The 22996-nt window shown below is 36.6% G+C and overlaps 1 protein-coding gene across 4 annotated transcripts; it reads right to left on the bottom strand.

The window, feature by feature from the left end:
* Positions 1 to 182: 182 nt before the first annotated feature.
* On the bottom strand, positions 183 to 15553 carry LOC117405473 (four and a half LIM domains protein 2). Of its 4 annotated transcripts, none has more exons than XM_034008557.3 (6): positions 15431 to 15553; positions 7807 to 7988; positions 3541 to 3715; positions 2805 to 2974; positions 1996 to 2182; positions 183 to 1014 (listed from the first exon to the last, which is right to left on the bottom strand). In XM_034008557.3, the coding sequence occupies exons 2-6, from the start codon at positions 7960 to 7962 to the stop codon at positions 863 to 865; spliced, it is 840 nt and encodes a 279-aa protein (XP_033864448.1). In that variant the 5' UTR covers positions 7963 to 7988; positions 15431 to 15553; the 3' UTR covers positions 183 to 862. The 4 variants fall into 4 exon arrangements, with proteins under 4 accessions (XP_033864448.1, XP_033864446.1, XP_033864447.1 ...); XM_034008555.3 differs by having other exon boundaries at positions 15417 to 15542; XM_034008556.3 differs by lacking the exon at positions 15431 to 15553 and adding an exon at positions 9134 to 9296.
* Positions 15554 to 22996: the final 7443 nt, after the last annotated feature.

The following is a 22996-nucleotide window of genomic DNA, read 5'->3' as shown; positions in this document are numbered from 1 at the left end:
TTGTTTTGTTTAATCTTTGTATTTATTATTAAAATGTGCAGGCAGTGGTTTCATACCCTGCAGTACTGACTGTGTCCAGGTCTAACGTCATCACCAGCCAGCCTGTTCATGTGGTAAATAGACTATAATAGACTATAATAATAATTCTATAATAGAATAAAAACATGAAGGGCACAGAAATGCAATTTTAAAATATTTATTAATACTGAAAAAACAGTGCATTAAAAATAAAAGCAACACCGTGACTTTGCTAAAAATGATTACATGAAAAACTGATGTACTCTTGGGGCTTTAACTAAAACCTCTTTTTTGTTAGACTTTTCCTTCACAATAACACATACCATTCACTAACTATTAATTCCCATGTAAATAATTATATATTGTATTGCCATGCAAAACAATATCGATTCCTGTAGTATACTGTAGTGCAGGACTCTGCAGTATATTATAGACCTATTGGCACTCTGCTTTTTTTCATATTGGTTATCAGTATAAAACTCTTCATAACTGTGTACCACTTTTTAAAATACATAACAAACAGATACTTTGCTCTTTGGGTTGAGATTTACAGTTCACTTACAAAAAGGAAGTAGCATATTGTTTGTACCAATTTTGTTTATATTGCATATCAAACACTTGCACATGCTAACACATAAAATACCTTCAGAGGAAATCTCATTTTAGTGCATGCATCAGCTCCGCACACTGCTTCTACCGTACTATCTGAACTTCAGAGGTTAGTTTAGTTAGGAATTTGCTATATTCACTCGAATAGTTTCTTTGTTATTAGAAGTATAGTAGGTTTTATTATTATTAGAATTGATTATAGGCATTTTCGTAACAGTATGGTTTTTAGTGGTTTTTAGATATCCTTGCCACATTCAGGGCAAAGGACATCGTCTCTCTCTGCAAGGAAGCCTCGCCCCACCAAGGAAACAGAACATTTCTTGCAGTTGAAGCAGTCATTGTGCCACTGACGTTCTTCAAAGGAGATGTACTTGCTTCCTCCAATTCCTGTGAATGCAGTGATATACAGTTACAATTAATGCAACACATATTTTGATCTTTCATCGCATATCTCTCATAGCAAGTTTGTATCTTCAGCCTACACTCCTTGCATTGCATTTGTACACAATAATGGGAGATTGGTGTGTGTGTATGTATATATATATATATATATATATATATATATATATATATATATATATATAGTAGCGATCTTGTTTCCCGCAGGCAGGTGCATCACACAGGGCTAGGCAATCCATACACAGGCGGAGGGCGGGCGTGAACCCGGGACCTCTCGCACTAAAGCATAGCGCCAATACCGCTGTACAAAAGAGCCGACTCCTTTGCAAGGAGCTTATATCGGGATTATGTCTTTGTGTGTGATTACATCACCTACCAACCCTATTGCTGCCACTCTATCTATCTGTCTATCTATCTATCTATCTATCTATCTATCTATCTATCTATCTATCTATCTATATACACACACACACACCAATCTCCCATTTTCCTGTAAAGTATAATTCATTGAAAGCCTTACATTCTGCCTATATTTTTTAGCTTTTTTTTTTAATGTACAATTTTAAAATGAATGCCTTCAATGTGTATTTAATAATTTGACGTTTTGAAATTAGTAATTATTAATGTATCCACTTATCTAATACTGTAAGCCCTAGCAGTCCATTTCATTTAGATCATTATCAGTAAATAAAACAGAAAATAAGACTAGCAATATCCACTGCGGGATACTACTGGTACTACAGTACTGCTTTTGTTTTGTATCAGTAAATTCATACTAGTAGACAGGATGTATCAATCCCCAAAAATGTACTGCACAACTCTAGTCTAGTAAAGTTATGTAAACATTTCAAATACATATTACAATCACTCATTTCAACACCCTGCTACAGTAAAGTGCACTTCACTCACTGATTTTATAACTTTTTTTTTTACAATGCTGATGGGAGAATGGATGAAAACAGGACATACCACTGATTGGATTAGTGCATCCTGCACATTTCTTTGCATACAGGTTACAGAAGCAGTTGAGGCAATAAGGGAAGTCGTCCCGAGAAGTGAAGCGTTGTCCAGATAACTGATTCTTGCATCCTGTACAGAGAAAGCAATCCTTGTGCCAGGGCTGATCACGGTAAGTCACTCCTCCAGTGGTGATGGGCTGCCAGAAAGGACAGCAGTTAGACTTTAACATCAAGAGCAACATCATGGAAGAAGGACAAGGCTACTATTACTATGCTCTGAATAGATCCTTGAAAAAAAAAAGGTTTTATAGTTCAGCTCTAAATGTTATAGGGGTAGAATGGCTACTGATTTGACAGAGTCGAATAGTTTAGGTAAAAAATAATCGAACAGGTCGACTGTTCATGTTGTATTAAATGTCTGGTGCTCTGTTTGTGAACATACTGTTTAGAATCACGTTTCTGTTTGTGGACTACATTTTAAAACTGGTAGAATTTTTTTTAAACTATGAATTTTCTAAAATTCCATTTATATGTTGATGAATTGTAGCCACAACTGCCCTTCCGTCCATCTGAAACCGCATGCTTCGTAATTCAAAATCACACGACAAGTCAGCTGCCACTTTTCTCTCCTGCTTCTCTTAACAAACTTCTCATTGGGTTAGGCACCTGCTCATGTGAATGTCATCACAGAGAGTCTATTTGCCACTTGAAGTGGTCTTGAATGTATTTGTATATGTACAAATATATATCAACACAAAGAACATAGAAAGTCAATGTGGGTTATGTAAAACCCAGCCCACAATATTTTTAGGTACCTACCTTCTTGCACTGCACACATTGCATGGCAAACTGCTTCTCATAGCATGGCACGCAGTAGTTCTGATTGTCCTTGGGAATAAAGCTCTTGGTTCCAATGGGCTGTTGGCAACGCTGGCAGATGAAGCAGGTCTCATGCCAGCTGTTGCCCTTATGCTCCATTTTACGAGTGCCTGTTTTGGAAAGAAGAATAAAGAATGTCTATGTTTTGCATGATCTATTCAACATGTAAATAATGGCAGTAAGCAAGTATTAATGTTATTGTCCAATCAGAGATGTCACACTTCATTTCAGCTCTTGTGCCCGGGGAAGTTTCCAGTGAACTAATCTATCCAGTTTGGAAAAAGATCACCTTCCTGTTTAGGAAGCCAAGGAAAGCACAAACAAAATGGAAAAACTACATAACAATACAACAACATAACCCTGGGCGACTATTAATATAAGACACATTTAAAAACAAAGTCATAAAACAGTAACAGTATTGCGCTTTGTGGCTCAATTGAATTCAATTCAATTGAATTCAATTTAATTCAATTCTTAGTCCTTTATGTAAAACATTAGAAAGTATGTCAAGCAGACCAACATTTCAGTCAGTGCCTTCATCATTACACTGATAAATGTTATAGCAGCCCCAATGTTTGTGTACTTGAGTTTCCTTCGAGTCAGTGAGTGTTTTTGAAGTGATGGATGATCCTCAAGCTCTCAACCCTCAGTGCCACCAGTTGACATAAAGACTGACCTGGCATAACAGTCTTCTTGCACTCATGGCATTTGGAGGAGTACTCATTGGAATAGCACTCGGTGCACAGCAGCTGCTCCTCCTTGGCAGAGAATGGCTTGTCTACCAGTGAGCGCTTGCACTGGAAACAATGGAAGCAGTCTTCATGCCAGTGGCGGTCTTTGTAGGACAGGTCCTGGAACAGAACAGCAGTGCCTTGTGAGTACTCTTCTAACAAAAACATGCTGCAGTTAAATACTTGTGGCTTTAAACTTGTAGGATCAGGTATTATTACTAGATATACAGGCTGATACATTTTCCTTCACCTGCAGAGTCAGTTGTCTCTATACATCTATGGAAAACATTCCATTAATAAGTGATTGATAATGGTGAAAATCAATAAAACATTTTTTTAACAATTATAACTATATATTTTGTATATTTTAAGAGTGCAGTCTTGCATTCTTTGTAAGGGTCAAAACACCTAAGACGGGTGCAAACTCTTAGAATGATAAGGTAGCCCTGTGATGCATACTGTATAAAGATAATGTAAATCGTGTTGCAACAATATAAAGTGTTTTAGCTGTTTTGGAATGAAGTATCTAGAAGAAGAATCAAGATAAACACATTTACTCTAAGCTAGCTGTTTATAGTTTTCCACTGGCAATTTACCATTATAGTCAGGAATTGTTTGCGTAGGATCTTCTTTGTGCACAAGATAGGAGCCAGTGGGGACATGACTTAATAATTCTTCTTCTTTATTCGTTCATGAATCAGACATTTTTATGGGTAATATAGATTGTACTACAATACATTAAACACAAGACTTGGGACTGTGGGAATCTTGGCAGGTGGTCTAATAAAGAATCAAAGGAAGGATGGGCACAGAGATCACTGTCCCAGCCCAGCTCTGTGGAGTAAAAGGATTTTGATCTTCAATGGTAGATTTGGAATGAGTACTGAGCATAACAAATCCTAAAGTATTTGTTACAGGAAGCTGGTGACACACACAAGGTTTGAATAATTATATAGTATTCAGTTCTAAAATGAATGCCCCACAGGAGATGTGAAATGTCAATGCAGCACTGTATGGTTTTTATAAACAGAGCTACAAACAACATTTCCACTAAAGTGGTGTGTGGATGCCAAAAGCATGATTAACAACATGTGTTGCAATTGAATTTTCAACATCCAAACATACTACATTATTGAGATTAGTTGCTGGAGCAGCAGAATAGAAATAGCTTTCATAAATTCCATCATGATGAATCAACTACCCTGCAGAAAGGTTATTTTGCAATATGGAAAATTTCCTAAATCCATTAATAAGACCCATATAACTGGCTTCTATTTCGAATTTATACACACAACCCCAGCTACAGACGTGCTCAAATTTGTTGGTACCCTTACAGCTCATTGAAATAATGCTTCATTCCTCCTGAAAAGTGATGAAATTAAAAGCTATTTTATCATGTATACTTGCATGCCTTTGGTATGTCATAGAATAAAGCAAAGAAGCTGTGAAAAGAAATGAATTATTGCTTATTCTACAAAGATATTCTAAAATGGCCTGGACACATTTGTTGGTACCCCTTAGAAAAGATAATAAATAATTGGATTATAGTGATATTTCAAACTAATTAGTTTCTTTAATTAGTATCACACATGTCTCCAATCTTGTAATCAGTCATTCAGCCTATTTAAATGGAGAAAAGTAGTCACTGTGCTGTTTGGTATCATTGTGTGCACCACACTGAACATGGACCAGAGAAAGCAAAGGAGAGAGTTGTCTGAGGAGATCAGAAAGAAAATAATAGACAAGCATGGTAAAGGTAAAGGCTACAAGACCATCTCCAAGCAGCTTGATGTTCCTGTGACAACAGTTGCAAATATTATTAAGAAGTTTAAGGTCCATGGAACTGTAGCCAACCTCCCTGGGCGCGGCCGCAAGAGGAAAATCGAACCTAGATTGAACAGAAGGATAGTGCGAATGGTAGAAAAAGAACCAAGGATAACTGCCAAAGAGATACAAGCTGAACTCCAAGGTGAAGGTACGTCAGTTTCTGATCGCACCATCCGTCGCTTTTTGAACGAAAGTGGGCTCCATGGAAGAAGACCCAGGAGGACTCCACTTTTGAAAGAAAAACATAAAAAAGGAATTTGCTAAAATGCATATTGACAAGCCACAATCCTTCTGGGAGAATGTCCTTTGGACAGATGAGTCAAAACTGGAGCTTTTTGGCAAGTCACATCAGCTCTATGTTCACAGATGAAAAAATAAAGCTTTCAAAGAAAAGAACACCATACCTACAGTGAAACATGGAGGAGGCTTGGTTATGTTTTGGGGCTGCTTTGCTGCGCCTGGCACAGGGTGCCTTGAATCTGTGCAGGGCACAATGAAATCTCAAGACTATCAAGGCATTCTGGAGCGAAACGTACTGCCCAGTGTCAGAAAGCTCTGTCTCAGTCTCAGGTCATGGGTCCTCCAACAGGATAATGACCCAAAACACACAGCTAAAAGCACCCAAGAATGGATAAGAACAAAACATTAGACTATTCTGAAGTGGCCTTCTATGAGTCCTGATCTGAATCCTATCGAACATCTATGGAAAGAGCTGAAACTTGCAGTCTGGAGAAGGCACCCATCAAACCTGAGACAGCTGGAGCAGTTTGCTCAGGAAGAGTGGGCCAAACTACCTGTTAACAGGTGCAGAAGTCTCATTGAGAGCTACAGAAAATGTTTGATTGCAGTGATTGCCTCTAAAGGATGTGCAACAAAATATTAGGTTAGCGGTCCCATCATTTTTGTCCATGCTATTTTCATTTGTTTTCTTATTTACAATATTATGTTGAATATAAAATCAAAAGCAAAGTCTGATTTCTATTAAATATGGAATAAACAATGGTGGATGCCAATTACTTTGGTCAGTTTCAAGTTATTTCAGAGCAAATTGTGCATTCTTTGTTTTTTGTGGAGGGGTACCAACAAATTTGAACACGTCTTTAGTTCTTATGCAAGCCTGAACTTGTTGTGTCTGAAACATTTTCTCTGTGATTTGGTAAATTTCATTGTCACATTAGGGCTGTATTTAATGTTTGTAAATTAAAAGCTAAAGACTATAGACATTACATGTATTATGCACTTTCCTCTGTATTCAATGTATTATGATATTTTTTTCCTGTATATCATGTATTATGCATTTCTCTGTATTTAAAGTGGTATGGATTTTCTTGTTGTTACTGCATCTTGTAAAGCGCTTTCTTATGGTGGTCCACTATGAAAGGCACTGTATAAAATAAAGATTGATTGATTTATTGATATTACAACCACAGTTCTGAATTGTTAATTGGTAAGTTCCCAGCCAGCACACAAATACAGAGTTTTTGTTGGAAAGTTAAGTAGTAGCAGCTCCCCATGACCAGAAAACAATGGATTTCTTCTTCTTTTTTTTAATTTAGTAGTTGCCAATTGTTTATTTATCATTTTCTCCAAATTTAGAATAGCCAATTATTTTTAGGCTCAGCTCACCACTACCACTCCCGCGCTGACTCGGGAGCGGCGAAGACGAACAATGCAATGCCTGTGTCTAAATGTATTTCTGATGCTTCTGGCATTTAGACACAGGCATTGCCTTGTTGATTGTATGTGACTTACTGTACACTTTTAGCCCTAACTAGAACCTGATTTTGGTCCCCACTCACACCAGGAAACCACAACATATTTATATTGTACTACTGAAAGAAAAAGTCCTCCATATTACAACAAATGTCTTTCTATCCTCTGCTGAGCTAGGTCCTGATGATGGAGAGAGGAAACCCCTTAATTATCTGTCGAACTGTATTCAATGTCTCTTTGGTAAGGTTTGTCTTTCACAGCTACTGAGATGTGCCTTGCATGACTGCTTACTGAGCTGCAGTAAAATCGATCTGACAGCCCATGCCATTGACAGGGCAGGTCCAGCTGTGCTCACTTACACACCAGCTGATACAGTATGCATACCAATGACTTGGGTTATGTATCATTCCCCACTTTAAATAATGAATGATGATGTATAACTTTTACTTGTAGATTATTATTAGGTGGCTTTGTGAATGTTATGGCAGAGAGGAAAGTGGGGCAGAACATTAAGTAATAAATACTATACTAAATAACTAAAAGTAATAAAAATGACACTAAATAAGGTTACAGCAGACTGAGTAAGTTATGGATTTTGTAATGTCCCATCAGTGCATTCTACCAATAGGTCACATGGTTGACTGCTAGAGGGCAGGAGCAGTGTGACATACTTTGCTGTTGCAGCCGATGGGTTTTTTGCATTCCTCACAGGCATTGGAGTACAGGCTCTCATAGCACTTGACACAGTACGGATTCTCCTCCCGAAGGACGTACTTCTTCCCAAACAGGGACTCCTTGCAGTAGTGGCAGTCATACCGCTCGGTCATCCTGACACCTGGGAAGCTTCTCTCACCTGAGCAACAAAAAGGGAATTGCTACTTTACAGATCAATATTAAACCGTATCATTACATATTTATAATCCCAGTAAGGAAGTGCATTGTTTTTTACCTGTAATGTTTTACACACATTTTTCAGAGAATAAGGCTGTACAGATTTCTATGAAATCAACCACTAGGTGATGGATCTGTCCTGATTCCAGCACAAGCATCCTGTGTGCAGAAGTTTCTCGTACATAGAACGCTACAGCACAAGTTGAAAGTAAAAGAAAAAGAAATAAACAGAACTGTATTTATTAACTGATTTAATTAATTCTCAATCAAGATCTCAGTTGTAATGATTTATATAAAAGTATATCTTCAAAATGTAAGTGAATTTTGAGTAAATGTACTCAATTTTACAAAAGATTTATTTTTGTATTATCTGTTCTGTTTATCTCAATTAAGTAATGTTCTTTAAGTGCATATGCACAAAATGTAAGGTAATCCCCTCCCCCCCACACATTAGCTTTTACCCTGAAAGTCCGGATGCACATGGCATCATTCTTGATTTGGCAGTGTTCATTCAGCTCTGGCCAAAGGTTTTGCATCACCCTACAGAATTAACTCATTTTGCTTCATAAAGTCGAATGAAACCTGCTGAATAATGTTATGTTAACATATTAAATTACATACCGCTTTGTAGTTATACATATACTTAACGCAAAATACTGTACTGCTGTTGTAGCTTCCTGTATTTTCTTTGATTGCATGACGTTAAATAAAAGGTATAAATCTTTTTTTTTTTTAATGTCTCAATCCTAAAATTGAAGTTGATGCAACACTTTTGGCTTTAGCAGCCCTATGGACACTAGCTGGGTAGCACGGTATCACTGGAGATGTTGTTTTAGTAGCTGATCTTGTCTTTACACATCTCAGTGCTTTACATTCCTTCCTTACTACAGTGTGTACAAACATCAACTGCAACACAATATCACCACTCACAGAAACAAAGACACAAATATACATACGCATTTACAATTTGTTTGTCTCCAAATCAAGATAGATAAACAACCACTATGTTAAAGCATGTTTAAGATTATTTGAACAGGTATCGTGGTAAATAAAGAACTGTTACTTTAAAACAAAAGAGACTTGAGTGCTGTATTACTGTCTACTCACAAATCAGCAGCAGTCTGCGTAACGTGTTCTCAAAGAAGCACTGGCTGCCACATCCATGAACCAGTCTGGTTGAGTGTACAGTTGAAGATGCAGATATATGTATTATTCAATGGCTGCTCCCTGGAATTCTACCCCTTGCACAAGCCAGCACCTCTAGTATCTTTATCAGAAGCAGTGAGTGCTCTTCTGTGCTTAGCCACTTGAAACCCCCTCTCTATCATTTTACCATATATGGAAGCAAAAGCTGGAAACCTCACTCTTTTAAGGCTGACTGGAGGTGGCAGCAGGCAGCATCCATTCCAGGGGTTTATTAATTTTTTGTTATTTATTATTTTTCAAAATACTTAATTTGCCTTTCCAAGGGTCTGTCTGTGTCCTACTTCTCCAATATGTCACAACTTCACTGGATTCATTCATACATCAGCCAGGATAACCTCATTTAGAAGCTGCACATGTTCCACTACAGAGAGCTGCTTTTATAATAATGTGGTGTTGTTTACTGGATTTCTACAAATTGTAGCAAAAGAAAGTTTATCCATTATACATCTTCAAAATGAAAAGACACACTAACGAATCACTCTGCAATCTGGCAAAGGGTAATGCTTTATTTGATCTGGACACTGTGTAACACCTTAGGCTGCATAATACTGTATATAATCCTGCATAAAACCAATAGATTCATAATTATCCACAATCACTTTGAAAACTAAAATAACATACATACCATTATTTTTTTACTAGTATAATATTTAATAAATCTGTAATTGTAGTAAAAAAATAAGTGTTATTGGGGGACTAGGTACAATTCACACAATGCAATGTTGAAATGCTCAATTTAAAGTACATTCATTTTTTTGTACCAAATAATGACAAATGATTATGCTCAGCTTTATGCAGCCTTTATGAAGGTGTTGTGAACCTGACATCATGAGAAGATGGAATTGCGCTATCTCTATAAAAGATGTTGCACCAGGTTCTTGCAGAGTAAGCAAATACAAAACTATTTAAGTAAGCAATTGTCTAAGTAATACTGGGACTGATTCCTGCGTATTTTATTAAAATTAAATGTTGTTGTTTAGATGTATGTAAAATTGATAAATTAATGTAGGTTTAATGTACAAAGACCTGATATTAACTGAACAGAAATGAACAAAGATCAACTGCAGTACTTCTATTTAAAATGCAAACAATGTACAGTATGCATTTGCTGGTAGATCTTAAGGTTCAAGTATTCTAGTGTCAATTGTCAGTCCTTGTGGAGAAATCCTCTGACTGATTTGTCAGAAAAACTAAAAAAACGATCTAATTTTCACTGCTCTTTGAAAGAGTGCATTTGGTATTAGTTAAATATTTATATCATAGTATATATTAATATCCTTATTTGTTTAAAAACAGTAATAATTGATACAGGCTTTAATCATTGGATTGCTATGTTATTAATAAAAAACAAAAAACAGGCCAGTTCAGACAATGCTTTGTTAAATTCATTAAAAAAAAGAGTTTTCATAAAAAGAGTTTTCATATTTGAAATGCTCCAATGTGAATTAAATTTAATCTCGGGAGATGTTCAATTGAAAGTGTTTTAATATGCAACAACCTGAAAAATAAGTAATAGTCAGGTTACAGTCAGCAATCATTTGGATTAGTCTGATTTTTTTGGCTTACCCTCCTGTTTAGCATAAACAAAAACAGTTTACATTAAAATGTCTTATTATGAAAGAGGAGTTATGAAAATGGGTTAAATTAGGCCGTCACACATATCTTGTTATACTCAGCTCTAAATATGAGTTAACGTGTATATAAGAGTATACAGAGACTAACTGATTATTATTATTATTATTATTATTATTATTATTATTATTATTATTATTATTATTATTATTATTATTATTATTGTATTAGGTATAAAGGACTGTGATGCTTACTTCATATTGTCAGAAGTAAATCATGTCCTGAGTCTATCAGTGGCAGGCAGAGGGCTTTGGGTTTAAGAAAGGGCCTATTCGCATTTGGGGGTCAGATTAGATGTAAATGTTGTGCATGCCTTAGCTAAGGTGGGATAATAACAAAACAATGCCCGATTGCTTCGCATTAAAACAAAATGGAATGCACTGCACAAAGTGTGTTTTTTAGTTTCACCAGCGCTGCACCGTGTAGAGAAAGTGTTATTTATGAAAACACATTCATTCAAGAGCTACAGTACAGTACAGGACCCTCGTTAAGAAAGACGCGTCCTTTAATAAAGAAAGTTTAAAAGCTGCTCTTATACAGGGCCCTTGAAGATTCATGTTTAAATAAATAAAAGGGAGTAACATCCTATTCTACAATACACCAAACACAACTATTGACTATGCAAAGCTGCATGTGTGTTTGAAGTGGATACTAGTAGTGAACTAGTCCTTTCAGTATTTTAATTGTATTCAGCTGTTTGAATTAAAGGAACACAATTGTGAATTGTACAGTTTCAGAAGGGGTTGTGTTGTCAATCCGTTACATATAAATGATATTGGAGATTATTTTCATTTATAAATAGTTCCATGAAGTTTTGAAATATAGTGCACAAACATCAAAAAAATTCAAAATATATGTACACAAATAAAGTACCACGCATTATTAAATGTTTGATTTTTTTCTTTATAGTGGTGTCTAGTCTATTTTTATGGCAAATAGTCTACCACTATTGACTATCAACGTGTAATACATGGATGTCTGAACGTATTGCTTTTTAAATTATTTCCAGAGACAGGGGTCAAATACACTATTGGTTGCTACAAATTCCCAATAGATTTACAAACACTCCTTTGGTGACATATTTTGCAGTTTGTCAGCTTTTTATGATACATATTTCTTATCAACATATTTAGCTGAGGTATTATAATTGTTAGTCGTATATATATAGGATTGAAAGGAGGTATACCTACAGTGTACAAAAAAGAAAAGAAAAAAAGTTTTTTTGGATGTACACAAAATAAATTATGTCTTAATCTTTTATATACCGCTGCTCGCCTGGTGTTCTCTCTGCCTCGCTTCTCCCACGCAACTCCACTGCTCCGCTCACTCCACTGGCTCCCGATCACCGCTCGCATCCAGTTCAAGACTCTTGTACTAGCCTACAGATGCATTGACCAGACTGCACCCAGCTACCTCCAGACTCTCATCTTTCCCTACACCCCCACTCGACCTCTCCGCTCCGCCTGCACTAGAAGACTGGCTCTACCTCCTCTACGCTCCCCTGCCTCTAGAGCCCGCTCCTTCTCCACCCTTGCCCCGCAGTGGTGGAATGACCTTCCCACAGATGTCAGGACTGCCCAGTCCCTGACCACCTTCCGGCACCTCCTCAAGACTCACCTCTTCAGACAGCACCTGTAGAACTCCTCTTTTTTTCCCCTATGGACACTCTTCCTTAAATGCGCTTTACTTGCTCTTATCTGCCCTCTATTTTACTGCATTTAATCCTGTACTTTAGAGTACAGTAATCTGTCACAAGTGTTATTTAATCTGTAGTATTTTGTATTTAATTATATCCTGATGTAACTATCACTGACACTGTTATCTGCTCCATTATTGAATTGTATTTTGTCATACTTGTACTTGCTAGAACCAAAGTCAATGTATTTATCTTGCTCTTAATTGTATTATTACTTGTACCGTGATTCTTGAAATGTATTTTTGTTTACCACTGTAAGTCGCCCTGGACAAGGGCGTCTTCTAAGAAATACATAATAATGTTGTATTCAGTGCATTTTTAAACATACGCTGGCAGTGTGTAATAGTTAAGTTTATTAGAATAAACTATGATGGGCTACGGTTTTCTTTCTCTGTTGGCTAGTGGAGAAAAAGTGTTTAACTGCAGAATTGGGGTAAAGCCTGTTTAGACTGCACTTGTGGATCTCTTGATCTACCCCTATGCACTGGACTTTCCTGACCTCAGCACCACATCACAGGATCCTCAGCTGATGCACCATCCTTGCACTATTGCACTACTAATATGTCATTGTAGATATAACTTGTTGTAATCCTAACTGGTTGCATCCTAGTTCATATTGTATTTTAGTACAGTAGTATTATTTGCACTTACTGTAAACTATAAAGTATTTAAAATGAATCTTGCATTTTAACCCTATACAGTACTGCCGTGTAACACCTGTAAGTCACCTAGGATAAAGACATCTGTCAAATAAATAGGCTAAATAAACACATAATAATAATAATAATAATAATAATAATAATAATAATAATAATAATAATAATATGAAAAGTGTTGTCAGTCAGAATACAATAATATGATTCTACTCCTGCTGGGGGCTTAATGGGTCTCCAAGCTCTCTGCCTTTTTTCTGCCTCCCATTTCTTTTGGTCACTAGCTGCCACCTGATCTCGCACTTTGTTCTTCTTATTAAAACTTTCAGTATCTCTGATTTGCAAATGTGCTTACTTATCCCATCACTCTCTCAACACTCTCACAAACGGTCTTCAACAGAATTACATTTTCTGAGATAGCCAGAGCTAATTTTAGAAAAGGCTTCACCGTGTCCCTCGGAGAGAGCTTGCTTCTCTACTATAAAGATGCCAGCCAAAACAATAAAACATGTGGCTCTGTGCCAAACGTATCTGGAGCCCAGTGTTTATCATAATAAAGATATCTGTGACACCTCCCAGCGGGTCCACTAGACGATGCCATGTACATTCTGGAGTAACCCGAGTCTGAGGAACACACAGGAGGGCATTTAACAGAGAATTGATACAGGCGAGAGTTTTCTGTTCATTCTTAATGAGTTAAGATATAAAAGAAGGTTTAATGGGTTGATTAAATGCAAGTAAGACTCGGTTATTTCCTTCAGTGTAGTCCACATATTCGCTTTCTGATACAATGCATTTAAAAATATATCTGCTATATGGTATTATATTGAAATAGATCTCAAAAATCGCTAATTCAAAGAAATATAAAATTAATAGAGTGTTGATATTTTCTGAATGTTCTGTTCATTGTCTTCTTTTATGAATATTATATACCAGTACTTGTTTTTATACCTGACCTGTAACATAACATTCGTTTTTTTGATGTCAGTTTATTTTTTATTGTTTTATAATAAACAATGGCAAGTAAACTAGAACACAAATCCCAATAAATGTCATTGAAAAAGTTTTTTTCGTCACACCACTCTATACATCTGCTTTATTATAACTAAACCTCTGACTATATAATCCATAAAGTAGTTCATATCAAGTAGCCAGCAGCATTTGTAACAAAAGCAACTTCCTATATTCTTACCCTTTTCTCAGGTTATGACTACTGTCACAATGAGAAAGAAAAAAAAAAGACCAATGCACCCTGAATATTGAACTACTTTGAGATGTTATCCATACTTCTGATTATTCTTTAGTTCAGGGTGTTGAGTGTTGCTATCATCTCAATGGTTTTTACTGTCATTGTGTACGTGAATCTATCAGTTTTGGTGTGTTTTTTTAAGCTTCACTCCCTGGTTCAAGCCAGTGTGCCACTGCAACATTTACAAGAGTACCATATTGTTCTGCATTTTTGTAATATTAATTTCAACTGAACTTCAGGTTGACTTAATACTGAACGATTCTAAACTAGACCTGTGTAGTTCCTCACTCTCAGGCATGATGTGACACAATATTTTGCCAATATTAAGCTTCACAGAAGTAAGTTAACCTCGACTACACAATGGTTGGGAAATAAGTGAAAATGACATTCATGTAAAAAGACATCACTGCAAGACTCTTCATATAACATCAAAAGCATTACCTAGCTACAGTATGTTACACATTATCATTGTATTTTTAGAGCAATTCTCTTAAATATAGATAAATAAAAATGCAAATGTTCTGTAAACTTACTGTCAACTTTATCTGAACTCTTAATCATGACACATGTATTTTAAGTTGAAGGATTATAGATTAATTCTTCTATAGACCCTTCTCACCCAAGAATTCTAATAATTAAATTGGTTTTCTATTTTCATGTATCAAATAGTTAAATAATAATGCAAATGCGGTATCATCAATGATTATCATGAATAGAATACAGCAACAGAATGTATTTCACTAAAAAACCTTCAGAATTAAGAACATTAGAAGCTACTCAAATAATATATATATATATATATATATATATATATATATATATATATATATATATATATATGATAAAAAAATAAATTACACAATACAAATATTCCCCACACTTGCCAATAACGATTGCTATAGTAGCACAGATCTGGACAAAAGCTCTGAATAAAGAATAGAGAGCAGCCCTTACCTTCTTGTGCTTACCTTCTTGTGTTGCCTCTCTGACTCTCAGCCAGAGAATAAGAGGACTGAGCGAGTGCCTGCTAACTTATTGCTTTATTGGATTAGTGGACCTATGGATCTGGTAATTGGACAGGCAGGCATTCTTTATCCACATGAGCTATAAATACAAAATCTCTAAAGCACAAGCCATCCACTGGAGATAAAACCAACTTCACAGTGCACAACTGGCCTTGTAAGGCTTCATACTGTAGTCCGAGCAGCGCCCAAATGGAAAGTCAACCTGATCCTAGAAACTTTATCCTTTTGTTCTGCTACTCAAGGACAACCATTCTAACAGAATAAAAATGAGATCTGTGCAGCTCTGAGTGTCTCCATTCTAACAGTATAAAAATGAGATCCGTGCAGCTGTGAGCGTTTCCATTCTAACAGTGTAAAAATTAGATCTATGCAGCTCTGAGCGTTTCATGGTGCCTCCCTGTGAGGTGTTCTAAGGATGGCAGCAATGCAAAGGCTTCAATTTGTGTCCAACATGATTCCTTAATTATGATTGTTAGTTTCTCACCCGCTATATATATATATATTCAGTCTCTTTTAAGTCTTAATAAAGCCATGCTGCAGTGACACAAGCTTACATTCCCCATTGAATCCTTTTTTTTTCTTCATGAGATCAGGACAGCTTCTGTAACCACTTGCAACAGACAGATGCTATGAACAATACACAGTAATAACAAAAACACAAACTAAACATGGTGAATTTTCTCATTTTGTTATACTAATAGCATTTTATAGAAACATCCTATAAACACCATATTTTCCCATGTGCTGAGAAACCCTAATGAACGTGTTTAAACTTTATAGGGCTCTGCATCTTAAATGCAGCTCACTGTGTGGTTATCTGGGATAAAGTTGTGGAAAACCGTCAGCCAAACTGAACATGCAACAGGTATTGTCAAACCACAACTGTGTGCACCCTGCTTTTAAAACAATGTCATAAAAAAATTGGACAGGATCAGGAATGAAGAGATGTTTTACAGGACATGTCTTAAGCCAGGCACTCTGTCTTAACATCTTAATGTCACGTTCTACAATTTTACCTTTCCATTTCTGAAAATCCTGACCTGACTCAAAACAAAATGTTTTGGGACACCCTGAAGTTCTATTCAGCGTGCACTATTGCACCTTACAGGTTCCAGTTGCTGACCACCCATCTGCTTTGTATTTATGTACTGCAGTGTATTCTTTTTTTGCTTGATTTCAAGTGTTTAGCCTGAAAGGACCAGAGAAAGAATAACTGTACAAGAACAACAGTAGATATAAAGACACATGTTTTCTAAGGCCCGCTTCTCCTCACAATAAAATATTAGCAGTGGTTGGTCTTCCCTAGAAATGTGTGAAAGGATGCATTAGTAACTACATCATTTAGGTACCACCACATGATGATACTATCTTCACTAGTGGTAGACAGATCGATTTAAACTATCAATATTTTCATCCTAAACAGAGATCAATACAAGTATCTGCATACAATAATAATGGTGTTATGTAAATGCTGAACATTATACAGGCACTAGGCACCTTGCAAAAAAAAAAAAAAAATTTAAAAAGAAGAAATTTCTTCTGCAATCTAGATATTGTATAGATGCTCTGTGGTATCATCTTGTACCGACTCTCCTCCTAGCGCCTGAGGAGTTAATAATACTAACATCATCATAAGACACGTCCTTACCGCTGAACTACGGAGCTCACTTCCTCTTTAGTTCAATGGTACAGTGTCTTTGAAACGTTTGCGGTTTGCATACAGCCCTTTGCTTCTCCATTCAATCTAATGGGATGAGAAGCCAATTCATTCTGATACAATACCAGAACTAAAAAAAAAAAAAAATTACCTGGAGAGAACAGGGGACCAGGCACATGTTTTATAAAGACCACTGTGTTACAGAATTACATTTTCAGAAAATATGACAAGAATCAGGGTCAATACTGTGGTAATAAATATGTTTAAAAAGATCAAAGTTGATTGGTGGATGAGATATTACAAAAACAGACATAGTTTGGCTCCTGGCAACCAGATAAGTTGTTGATTAGGGAAACTAATTAATCATCTCCCCCCCCCCCCACTCCAAATGGATAGTATTTCTCTTTAGCATCACTTTGGGCTGCATATTAGTGCAGACAACCAAATGCTAACACTTGCGCATGGACTTCAGTCAGCATTGCTATATGGGTAGTTGTGAATAGAAAGGCCCACGACCAAGATCTTTGGGAACACTTTCCAGAGCTTTCAACACCACAGCTGATGTCTATTTACTATTTATGGTATTTGATCAAGTAGACTGCATATCATATTCAAATGCTGCTCTTTGACCTGGCTCTGGTGAATCCACTGGGGGGGGCGGGGGGGGGGGGGGGGGGGGGGGGTTTGAGAGGGGGAGATGGATGCTAAATATACTTTGGTTAAGTCCATCTGCACTAATCACTGGATTTGGGCTGACATTTCCCTGCTAGTATGAGATAGTGCTGCTTATGTTGTATTTTGTGATATTTCAAACTTTTAAGGAAGCTGTTGTGTATCTAATAAAACATGTACATAGGTAATCACACTTAAAAACATAGAAATGGCATTTCAATTCTCTTTAATATTACATATTTTATTATTGTGTAAATTTCAGTTACGTTTGGATTGAAAAACACAGTGAAAGAACATATAGCAGCACTGTATTTTTGATTGCATCTACCGCGAACTGCACACGACTGACTTCTAACCTTGCAAATAATCCAAGGGCAGACTGATTTAATAAGTGAGATCAGGAAGCCTGTCACTCGATGTGGACGTCGTTTGTATGTGAAATAATTAGATTGAGTTTCACAAATCATACCTAGAAGTCAGTGGAGTCCATACACAAGGAGATTTGGGTTACAGAAGACTTCCATCAACAAATAACACAAGGCTGCAACAGATAAGTTACTAGATATGAAGCAACAATAGCTTCTGTTTCTGCACAGACTGAAATCAGCAAGCAGTTCAGCAGCTGCATTTGTTCAAGAAACTTTTATAGATTGAAGGTCTTTTTAAACTCCATTTACCTGGTTATTGTAAATATAAAAAGTTTTTTTCTTTTTTAAACTGTCTTAGACTTATCCACAAGATGAAAATGTTAATCTTTCCTGAAGTTCTTGGATTTCCAAATGGCACTTGCTTATGTAGGTTTTACTTACAGTAAACCATAGTAAAAGCATCATTAAATATAGTACCTAATTGTGGAGGCGCGTGAAAAAATATAGTAAATAATATGTAGGCCTGCTCCTTTTCAATGCTTATTTTGTAGGGTCCCAGAAAATACTAAAATAAATCACTCACCTAGACTAACGTATTTAGTTTTGAGCCGACCTGTGTTCATTATTGAAACATCATTAATTATGTAACAGGTTTCATGGGCTTTGATCGTGAATGTGTTAATTTTTCAATTTGTTTCTAGGTTCTGACCAGCAGCTGACTAAATGCAGCAGGATTCTAGATATCTGAGCTAAGGAAAATGAAACGGGTGTCAGTCATACCTGATGCCTTCCTATTGCTGAGTCTATCGTGGCTTGTTGTCAGCTCAGCTGGTCAGAAATAACTCATAAACTGAAAGAGACGAATCCTGCTGTTTGACGATGAAGAATCCCAGTCAAATCTGTACTCTAATTATATATATTACAGTACATTGGAGCATCTGAAAAATAAACGTTGAAAAGGAGCAGTTGCCATTCTTTCACCCAAAAGGACCAAGGTGGTAGCACTGTGGTACATTTCTTAAAGGCATCTCTACCTCAAAGAATAAATGTTAGCCAGATAAAGGGAAAAGTTAAGGTTTTTCAAGTAATGGATAATGGTTCTCTCGCATAGGGAAAGTGCAGATTACCCAGGGAATGGGAAACAGTTTTTCCTGGGCTAGGGAAATATATTCCTGGATAATGTTTGATCAGTTTTCTGATGAACGATGGACAATAAAAAAATATTAAAATATAAGAAAACAACATACATTATCTCAAGGAAATACTGAAAGGCAAGGCACGACTGCACTGGAGTGAAGGGTGAGCCATGCGACCAATGGGTTAAATCCTGGTTATGGCAAGGGACCACAGGGCTCATCACTGACCCCAACTGGTCAGATGTCCTAAGAGTCCAAGCAGGAATTAAACAGGCTGGGCCATTGCTTCCAGGTTCCAGTAACATCCGTTGATACGTTCGGTGGGTGGGGGTTGTACATTGATCTTCAGTGCTGCTGATCATTTAAGGGATATCAGCCATGAACTGACATTCAAAGTGGGCATTTCAAATGGGTAGGAAAATGGATTGAAAAAATGCATCAAATGAAATACTCAATTATCAACAGGAGAAGGAAAGAACTCAGTATAACAGGTTAGGAGAAAGGGGTACAAAAAATCTCAACGGCATCCTCTTAAGTGCAAAAGACTCGTGGCTGACAACCCTGTTAACCCACAGTTAACAAAAGCTTATTATGGTGTAATGGAGCTTATAATGCAAGTCAGCAGAAGACAGTACAACTCCTGCTTGTAGGGCTTTATTGGAATCTCGTTTAACCTCGTGGCTTATAATGATTTTTTCCTGAATGCAGATATTATATCTCAAATTCATAGACGGCAACAACAAACATGACACATTAAGTCTTTTTGCAAAACTTTGTCCCATGGTGTGCTATACTTTATTTTCCAACGGTTAATCTCATTAGTGTATTATGCAGGATTGACAACAAACTTCAACCATAATAACTTGAACTGGTGACTTTCTAACTGTTCAACATCTGTTCAGTTCTGTGGCTGTGTGGTCCGGTGGTTAACGAAAAGGGCTTATAACAAGGAAGTCCCCGGTTCAAATCCCAACTCACTCACTCACTCACTGTGTGGTGTTGAGCAATTCATTTCACCTCCTTATACTCAGTCTTTCAGCTGAGACGTTGTTGTAAGTGACTGCAGCTCACACACCCTGTCTCTGTAAGTCACCTTGGATAAAGGCGTCTGCTAAATAAACAAACAATAATGTTGCCAAAACACTGCAAGAAAGATTAAAAAAGTGAGCAACAACTGATAGCACAACCAACAACAGCAAGCCTGCTTTCTCTTTTGTTCTTGTTCTTTTTTTCTCTTCATTTTGCCTTTTCTAACCTAAATAATTTCCACAAATGACTTTATTCCTGGCCTATGTGACCTATTGTAACTAGCAGCATTCACATCAATGCAAGGTGAATGTCTAATACATGCAAAATCAGCACACTCGAATTATTATTATTTGTTTCTTAGCAGGCGCCCTTATCCAGGGCAACTTACAATTGTTACATTTTTACACATTATTTTTACATACAATTACCCATTTATACAGTTGGGTTTTTACTGGAGCAATCTAGGTAAAGTACCTTGCTCAAGGGTACAGCAGCAGTGTCCTCCACCTGGGATTGAACCCACGACTCTCTGGTCAAGAGTCCAGAGTCCTAACCATTACTCCACCACTGCTGCCTCTTAATGGGATCATTAATGGGACCATTAAGAGATCCTTCCTATACCACTTGGGAGTGAAGACCACTGAAGACAGGAAAGACGTTTTATCGTTTTTCATTTCTTTCAGTATTTTGAAATCATTCTAAACAACACTTCCATTTGAGTAGTTCATGCAGATTGTAACTGCCGAAGACTAAAATGTCAACACATTGACGTCGTTGCTACATCAAAATATTTGTACTGTTTATAAAATAAATCAAAAGTATTACTTACATATTCTTCCTACTTTTTTTGTCCATACCATGTGCATCTTAAGTGGATACATTACAGATTATCCTAAAAAAACAGATTTATTTGTATTTGATAAATGGCTAATGCCTACCAACCCAAACCAAACCTAGGTGAGAAAATTCAATTAATTTCTCAGCCACAAACACAAACTCTAAACCTGAATAGCTATATCTCTGCCCACCCCTAAATCAAGATGACAATAGTAAATAGTGGACCAATATATTTATGTCAGCGCAGAAATGATTCTACAACTAAGGGGGAGAACAGAGAGATACTGGCTTAAACACAGATCACACTAACTCTTGCTGAATGATACATATTAAAAGCACAAATTTAAAGTCTAATTTTTATTGAATGATCTGAAACTGCATTCACTAGGCTTAGTACACTTTTCCCATGATAAACATCAAAATGGATTTAAAACAGGTCTCCCATGTGCTGTATTATATTTGTAAATACTTTTTGATGTTTTTTTATACTAAGAGATATTGATTTGAGCGCATTCGTTATAGTAAGTGCCCTTCTGACAAATTTCCACTTCATCACCATATTTGTAGACATTAGGAATCACCCTTGCGCTTAGGCATTTGATAAGGTTGCTAGGCAGTAAGGATAGCCACTGCTGACTGTCAAGCTGAAGAGAGGTGTTGTGTTAAAATATAGCTCATTTACTGCCATTGCAGAAACAGACACTGATGCAGCTAAAGGTCATGCAAGCTGTTCGTTTCTTCTCAACGACAAATTTGTTTTTTTTTTGGATGCTTAGAATAAGAAGGGCACTAAAACTGTATCTAATGCCTCTTTCTTGAAATAAATAACCTGTAAGGCGTGAAATTAGCTGAAAGGCTTTCATGAATGATTAGGTCTCTGTTGCTGAATAAATAACTACAGTTTGATTAGTTTTCTTGTAAAAGGAAAATGTTACAGAACTATTACAAAACAACTAAGAGCTTCTTTAAGGTGCATGTTGCAACTCTTAAATTAACCTTTTAAGTTATTTATTTGTAATGCAAACTAAGCACTGGGATAAATGCTTTGTGAATACTACCCTGGGCTACGTGTTTTAAGCAACATATTGTATAGCAGGAATAAAACTGTACTGTCATTCTCCAGGTATACAATATGCATGGTAATCAAAATATAGATACTATACACTTCTAAAGTCATTGTTTATCTGCATGTATAATAGTTTATAGAATTTGATAATACGTTTTACATTAGCAACTTGTTATTAAAATGCTATATTGTAACAAACTGTTATTCATTGATAATAATTGTCCACATACACGTTTTTATATGTTTTGTAAATGGAGATATGAAATGATGATCAAAGTATTTGTAGAGATGGCACTTTTTTGGTATTTGGAGTGTCAGAGTGCTGTCTATCGTATCCCTGCTCTCCCTCCTTATCTGGTCAGCACCACAGAAATAATCGTAGAGAGTGCTATCACAGTGGCAGAATACAGGATTAATGCTTTCCTTTCAATTTGTTTAATTTAATTGACTTTATTCATTATGGCCCCTTGACCCTTTCATATTGTGTAACATTGAGAGTCAGGGATCCCAGTGTGGCTGTTAAATGCACAGTACATGCAGTAAGGGCAGTGCAGATTAGTTGCCTTTGTCTTCCAGGGACTGGTAGCTTGCTGATATCTGCTGTCCTGGGTGTAACGGGGAGATTGGCTTGCTTGGCAGTTAGATTGTACTCAGTTCTCCCAGGCTGTTTTGAGTTTCTACGGTGAGAGGACATTATAAATCTAGTTTTAGATTCGGGGTTCCCTTCCTAACATATTAATGGAT

Source organism: Acipenser ruthenus, chromosome 9 (genome assembly GCF_902713425.1).
Source record: "Acipenser ruthenus chromosome 9, fAciRut3.2 maternal haplotype, whole genome shotgun sequence".
NCBI lineage: Eukaryota > Metazoa > Chordata > Actinopteri > Acipenseriformes > Acipenseridae > Acipenser > Acipenser ruthenus.
This window is presented reverse-complemented; position numbering and strand designations above follow the sequence as displayed.